We start from the raw sequence: 8,167 nt of genomic DNA, 5'->3' as shown, positions 1-8,167 counted from the left end.
GAGTTCAAGACTCACACCTGCATATATATATATATACACACACATATATGTGTAAGACCATCATTTTCTGAAATATATTGTCTTTGTGTCTGGGATTTGTATTTGGCTTACTAAATATCCATCAGTTTTCCATTGCAGAAATACCACAATCAATGGTAGGCATGTGTTTGTCTGTGTGTGCACTCACATGCAAAGTCCTGTGGCAAGGGCACTGCATCATACATTATTTTAGTTAATAACGTCAATTTTAAAAATATTCATATTGCATCAATACTAGAAACGCTCATCCAATTAAAAAGACAGAGAGAGAAAAAGAGAGCATGTGTGAAAATCTCCAGAAATCTCCTATTAGTCAGCAAAACCTGAATGGTGACTGTTAAAAAGATAGTCTTCTGCCTTGTTTAGCCCTGTGAGACAATCATACAGCAAAAGCAGTGTTTAAACTGAATTGATGAGCCTAACCCAGCCCATACTGAGATCCTTGTTGCTCTCCTTCCTTTGCAGAACAAAAGGCGGAGCTATGATAGCCACTGGAGGTGTAATCACCGGCTTAGCCGCCCTGAAGAGACAAGACTCTGCCAGATCCCAGCACCACGTCCATCTCAGCCCGTCCCCTGCTACCCAGGAAAAGAAACCCATCAGGCGAAGGCCACGGGCTGATGTTGTAGTCGTCCGGGGTAAAATCCGCCTTTATTCCCCATCTGGCTTCTTTCTGATTTTAGGCGTGCTCATTTCCATCATAGGAATTGTCATGGCCGTCCTTGGATATTGGCCTCAGAAAGAACACTTCATCGATGCTGAAACCACACTGTCGACAAATGAGACGCAGGTGCTTCGCAACCGCGGTGGTGTGGTGGTGCGCTTCTTCGAGCAGCACTTGCACTCCGACAAAATGAAGATGCTCGGCCCCTTCACCATGGGAATTGGAATCTTCATCTTCATCTGTGCCAACGCCATTCTCCACGAAAACCGGGACAAAGAAACCAAGATCATTCACATGCGGGACATCTACTCCACCATCATCGATATCCACACCCTGAGGGTCAAGGAGCAGAAGCAGATGAATGGCATGTACTCGGGCTTGGGGGGCGAGCCTGAAGTGAGGCGCCATGGGGGCGCCTGCGCCTCCAGACTGGCAGCAAATGCAGTTTCCTCCTTCTCGGGGCTGAGGAGCAGCTTTCGAATGGACAGCTCTGTGGAGGATGATGAACTGATGCTCAATGAAAGCAAGACTTTGGGGCAACTGATGCCCCCTTTGCTCTCTGACAGCTCCGTCTCTGTCTTTGGCCTCTACCCACCTCCTCCCAAGACAACTGAAGAAAAGACAAGCAGCTCCAAGAAGTGTGAAACCAAGTCCATCGTGTCATCCTCCATTAGTGCTTTCACACTGCCCGTGATCAAACTTAATAACTGCGTGATTGATGAGCCCAGTATCGATAACATCACCGAGGATGCTGACATCCTCAAGAGTAGGTCGAAGAATTTGTCAATGGATTCCCTTGTGGTTCCTCTGCCCAGTGCTGGTGAATCCTTCCAGCCTCTCAGCTCCATGCTGCCAAGGAATCATTCCATGGGGGAGGCATTATCCGTACACTACAAGTCATCGGTGGCCCTTGGTCCCGGGGCTGGACAGCTCTTATCCCCCGGGGCTGCTAGAAGACAGTTTGGATCCAACACATCCTTGCATTTCCTTTCCTCTCATTCAAAATCTTTAGACTTAGACCGAGGTCGCTCCACCCTCACGGTTCAGGCAGAGCAACGGAAACATCCAAGCTGGCCCCGGCTCGATCGAAGCAACAGCAAAGGATATATGAAGCTAGAGAACAAAGAAGACCCTATGGATAGGTTGTTGGTGCCCCAGGCCGCCATCAAAAAAGACTTCACCAATAAGGAGAAGCTTCTTATGATTTCCAGATCTCATAACAACTTGAGTTTTGAACATGATGAGTTTTTGAGTAACAATCTAAAGCGAGGAACTTCTGAAACAAGATTTTAACCTTGTAAAAGTTGATCGTGTTCCAAGGGTTTATGTCTGAAAACTATTTTCACCGATGACTTCATTCTGAGAACACTGCTTGGGAGCATTTTTTTTTAAGTCAAATGGTTTGTAATGTGTTAGAACTGGGTGGCTTAATTCTGTGCTGGACATGGTTGTGTGATTCAGTCAGTAAGTTCCAGCAGTATTCTAGATGACCACATATGAGTTCCCCCCCCCATTCATTTAGAAAGCATGATCTCTTTTATTGATGTGCATACAAAAGTACTTGCATCCAAATTACATTGCTTTTTCTTTACTTTTTAAGAACTTTCATTGTTATATCCCTAGAAGGAAATGTCTAGAAGGGAAAACTTAGGCCCAACTTTCAATCTAAGTTTGTATATAATATCTTATTATATGAATTTTCTGAATGATTGTTTTCATAAAGGACTGGAGAAATTATTTAAAAGAAGGATCCAGTTTATATGTGGATTATGTAACATGAATTAGGTAAGTTGGTTGTGATTCTTACTCTGAGCTATAGGTAGGCAGCAGTTTTTAAATGTCAGTTGTTTTTAGTGACTTCAAGAAATGACATATTCAAGAGCCAAGGCTAAAAATTTCAGGTATACATAAGAGACAAATAACTATTAGAACTAATTCAGAATCAAATTTTCTTTGCACAGTTTTGGGAAACAAATGAACCTATATCATTTGCAGAACTAATTGAGCACATGAAGAAAATGAATGGAGATGCATCACTTGCTTGTTAATGCTACCAGGCCTTAGCATCTTTTTCTAACTATTGGTTACCAGCCAATAACTACTCACTCCCATATCCTTCTTTTCCTCTGAAATTGGTTAGATCTCAGCAATTGGAAAAGAATTCACTTACCTTGATATTTCATCTTCCCATACCAACAGCTTGGTGGTTCAAGAACTTTAAGTCCTTGGTAAATTGTCTTGAAATTGACTTTGTGCTAGAAAGCCTTATGCTAACTCCAAAGATTTTGTGTGGTATACCAAATTCTTAGGATTATTCTTCTCAATTATTGAAGATACTATGTACTAAAATGGATATTTCCATCCAAAAATTGTCATGTTTTCCATTAAGGAAACATAGTATAATAACTGGTGAAATACTCAGGAAACCTACAAGTTTTGCCCAAAGTCTAAACACTTCTGAAGTTTGGGGAAAGAGCAGCAAGAAGACCTCTTTATATGTGTACACCTCACAACTCCATCTATGGTTTGTATCTCAAGCTTTCTTCAGTCAAGGCCCTGCACTTCCTATGAGAACTTGGAGCCTGTGTATTGTCATAGAGTAGGCTCAATATTTTACTATAAAGCATTTAATAAACATCTGTTCTTAATACAAGTTTGTGTTCTTCATACATTTTCTATTATTTTAGACAAAATGTACATCCCTGCCTAAACGGTTAATTTTTCAAGCTTTCAGATGTATTCTAATTGGAGCACCTGGGGACTTTGATTTTGTATTTTTATCTTATTTTATTTACCTTTTGGTTAAAGCAGCATATGTGCCTCCCTTGACTTTTTAGAAAATCATATTGTATAATTTTTTTACATTTTTATTAATATCAATTAACTGATGAAATTTCATTTTGAGGTATTCCCAGATACAATGTACCTCGATCAGTCTCCTGTCACCCTTTCTGTCCCTCCTCCCTGCACAAAGCAACCTCAACAAGCTCCATTATTTCATGTTCACCCGTGTATATAAAGTATTTTGATTGCATTCACTTTTCTTTATTCTCTCCATTTTTCTTATGCCCTCCCACAAGAACCCTATCATCATTAGGACATATCTTACATCCCTATCCTTCTTGGATATTTTTGCTGTATGTTTAAGAGTTCAAAAGAGTTTCAGCATGGTATTTCACATATGCATATAAGGTATTTTAATCAGATGGATACTCTCTCATTTCCCCTTCCCCACTACCGTTATTATTCAATAACATTCGGTGTTTCATTTTGCTGTACTCAATCACTGATTCTATACATTTTGGCCTTGCTCACTTTATAGAATCCCCCACTGCCTGCCAAACCCCTCAAATGGTCCCTACAATTACCCACATGTTTGACTTTTTAATTTTGCTTCTTTTGAGTTAAACCACATGAGCTAGTCATCTGTTTTATTAGGTTCTTCTCTTTCTCACATTTTGTTATCTTGAGATCATGCTCACATAAAGCTTCATTGGCTTTCAGGTAAATAATTGAATCTAGCGTTCAGCGAATGTCAGCAACCCTACTGGATTGGAAAGCAATGGCTCTGAACAATCCTGATATGACATATGACTAAGGCTCTATAATTTGCTGAGCTCTCTTCATAAAAGAGTGCTAGCAATTTGAGCAGTATTAACCAGCAGGGATCTTAAAGGATCCCAAGAAAGGGACTTGGCAAGGGTAGATTAAAGCAGTGGTTCTTGCATAACCTCCTCTTCATCAAAAATCCTGAAATTTTATTTACCAAGAAAATTGAATTTATAAAATGATGAATAGTTTTCTCTTTTTTAATTAATCAAACTATGTGTGGCTCAGTGTTTCAGTGGAGTATAAGGTTGCATATACACCATACTGATTTCAGTGCAATTCTACATTGAAGCATCCAAACCAGGAACTAGAAGTTGACCATATTGTATATACTTCCCTCAGTCTTTCATGAATATTGGAAATCATTTAGAAATTTAATTTCTTACTCTAGGAAGGACTCTAGGACTCTGAGACATAGACTGGTTATCACCAGGCCAACATGCCTACCATTTATTTATTTCTTAGGGTTACAATAATCAAATACCACACTCTAGATGGCTTCAACTGTAGAAAAAAATTTTTTTTGCAGGCATGCAAGCCCCAGGTGTCACTGAGATTAGTTTCCCTTGGGACTTCTTTCCTTGGCCAGCAGATGGTTGGCCTTGTCACTATGTACTAATATTTTGTTTTTCTGTGTAAACAACCTTGTCGCTTTTTCTAGGACACCAGACATTCTGGATTAGAGCCCATTCTTTAGACCTCATTTAACATTTATTACCTCTGAAGGTATGGTTTTGAGATGCGTGCAAGGGGCTGGGGCCTTAATACATGAATTCTAGGAAACATAATTTGGCTCATACATGAGTGTGGAGATCTGTGATGATAATCTTAAGATGAGTGAGAAAAATCACAATATGACACCAATGTCTCTGACATCCCAGCTGGGTAGCCTTGAGGAAGACTTTACTCTCTCAATGCCAGTGTATTTCTTAACTCCAAGGCAAACTCAAGCCAACACAATCCTACACCAGATTCTGTAGATACAGTGGGTGTTTGGGATAGAGGGTCAGGATGGGGTCATTCAGGAACATCATAAGATTAATATGCAAGGGATATTTTTTCTACAGCTTTTCTATCCTTACACCATCCCCACTTCAAGTATTTTCTCCATTCTGTATTAGAATAATAATCCACTAAACCACTTCTGTGAACATTTCCTTTTATGACCAAACAGACTTGTAGCTGTGACATTAAGGGTTTTGAGATGAGATGTCCCTAGATTATTCAGGTAGTCCAATGTTAATCACAAGAGTTTGTGTAATCACAATGGTCCTTAAAGAGGGAATCCAAGGGCAATGAAAACAAAGGTGGTGGTACAACCAAAGCAGAAATGGAGCTACTAAGGCCCCGACTTTGAAGATGGACAAAGGGACCAGGCACAAAGAAAGGTAAGATAAGATCTACAAACTGAAAATACACTGCCCCTCCACTCCCATGCTCCAGAAGAACCATGAATAGATTTGGACTTCTAGGCTTCCACAAGCATAGGAGAAGAATCAATCCAGTAATGTTTGGTGACTTGTTACAGCAGACATTGGAAACTAATACATTGCTTCTTGAAAACACTGAATCAATAGTAACTTAGAATGGGATCCAAGGCCTCATCTAACATGCCACCATCCATGGCAGATGGCTCCAAGAAGAAAAGCAGACAAACCTTAAATTTACTTTTATTCTGGTAATCTCTCACTTTCTACCACTGATAACTTTACCCAAGTATAAATTTTTAAGTGTAAGGACGGACTTTATTTTTTAAGTCATTTAGGGACTACAGATTACAAAATAAAAGCAGATTACTACATAGAAATCCAGTAAATATATTTTGCCTGTGCATGAAAACTTGATCAAAGTTATTCACTTCACAATTCACCCCAGTCACAATGTTATCAGTTATAATGCTTCTAAGATACCATATCTTTATTTCAAATTATATTACATGTTATTCCTTCAAGGCGAACTTCTAAACACAAACCTCTCTAATGAATGGTACTTTCAAAGGGGCAATTTCCACTAAGTCTCTTGGTGTCATTATTCTAGGCTGTTTCTTTGCCAATGAAAAATCTTCAAAAAATTAATTTTAGCATGTCTATACATGCAAATATTTGGCTGGATTTTTGCTTTCCTGACTACATTTACAGATAGGTAACAAGAAGAAAGATAAAAATAAAAAGGCAACCATTAAATGGATTCATCATTTAGAAGATATATTTGGCTTGTGGCAATTAAAAAACTGGCAGCAAAGAGGATATGTTAATAGCCAGGTGCTTGAGGCACTACTGAACATGGTAACAGAATGGAGCCAATCCAGGAAGACCAAGTGGAAATATAGTTACATTGCACTTCATTATTTAGAAATATTCTAAATAAGTATAGTTTTTTAAGCTGTAACTTTGAAAGCAGAAAATGATTTGGAGGGAAAATTAAAACATATAGAGCCCTGTCATTCATTAAAGACCAATCATCAATTGCATATAAGCTTACAAGCTCAACTATGCATTTATATGTCTAGAATCTTAGAAAAAACAATAGTAATTTAACTAAAAAGAAAAGCACTTGAGCATAAGTTTTTAGCAATGTGGTTATAAAACTTACACAAGAATTTAATGAAGATAAATTTTGAGTTTCTCATTTTAGTGTCTCAAATTTAATTCCTTTAAGTTTACCGTAGAAGCATACCATGGATAATTATGAGAAAGGAAACAAATTTTTTAAAAAGGTAAATAACCTGTCTAGAAGTAGCATTAAAAATCTTAGAATCCTGGCCCAGTGACATATATCTACACAGAGTGTATTCAGGTTGCTCCCAGACCTCGAGAGCACAACCCAAGTTATCAGCCTCTTGTTTTCTCTGAATTACGCCTGCCCCGTCCTATCCTTCCCTGTCCCTATATAAAATCCTGTTTTACACTTTCTATCCGGGCATTGTTATATATCACTAGACTATTGGTCACCTCAAGAAATCCAATATCTAATATTTGTCTATTTGATAAAGTTCTTTGCCATCTGAATTCAAATTGAGGTAATTCGTTGGTTTCTGTCTATACACTGTTTCTCCCAACATGCCACAAGTCAGAAAAGTCGTACTTGATTGAAGAGGCTTTTATTAATAGTTGAAGTAGTCTTAAGATAGTGTATCACTTTCCTAGGCACTTGATATCAAAGGACCACAAGTGGGTGGCTTAACAGGATTTTTGCTCACAATTATAAAGGAGGGAGGTCCAAGACTGCCTTGTGGGTCACGTTGTTTTCTCCTTATGCTTCTCGGCTAACGATTATATTTTTTCTCACTGTGTCCTAACATGGTCTTTCACACACTTGATGTGTATACAAAGTTCTTTTTTTCATAAAGTCACCAGTTGGGTTTAATGTGAGGTCCATCTTAACACATTCACTTTAAATTAATCAGGTTTTTAACATCCCTGTTTCTAAATTCAAACACATTCTGCCTTTTTAGGCCTTGGGGTTTCAATATCTGGGTTGGAGGTGGGGATATAATTCAGTCTACAAGGCCAGTAACCTCAAAAGCAGCTCTTCCCAAGAACATGAGTCATTAAGGTGATAGAATGGGGTTGATCAATTTTTTAAATGGCAGCAAGTTGATTCTTCCTGAAATACAATTTGGGTAAAATTATTTGAATATGTAAATACATATACACTGTCATTGTATAAGGAGATAAAATAAATAATAAAAGAATATGTTAACCTAAAAAAGGAAATTAAAGCAGAACTAAGGAAATGGAAAAACCTCCCATGCTCCTGGATTGAAAGAATCAACATTGTGAAAATGACAATCTTGCCAAGGGCTATCTACAAATTCAATGCAATACCTATCAATATCCCAATGGCATTCTTTAA

At 38.4% G+C, this 8,167-nt stretch overlaps 1 protein-coding gene across 1 annotated transcript; it reads left to right on the top strand.

Moving 5' to 3' along the window:
- The first annotated feature begins 510 nt into the window (after window positions 1-510).
- Tmem200a (transmembrane protein 200A) lies at window positions 511-2,349 on the top strand. The gene has a single exon (XM_090337662.1). It carries the CDS (start codon window positions 521-523, stop codon window positions 1,994-1,996), a length of 1,476 nt encoding a protein of 491 aa, XP_090193788.1. The 5' UTR covers window positions 511-520; the 3' UTR covers window positions 1,997-2,349.
- Window positions 2,350-8,167: the final 5,818 nt, after the last annotated feature.

This window comes from Megascapheus bottae, chromosome 8, assembly GCF_031878675.1.
Source record: "Megascapheus bottae isolate mThoBot1 chromosome 8, mThoBot2.hap1, whole genome shotgun sequence".
In the NCBI taxonomy this organism is placed as follows: domain Eukaryota; kingdom Metazoa; phylum Chordata; class Mammalia; order Rodentia; family Geomyidae; genus Megascapheus; species Megascapheus bottae.
Note: the sequence above shows the minus strand (reverse complement) of the source record. Positions and strands in the feature narration are given on the sequence as shown.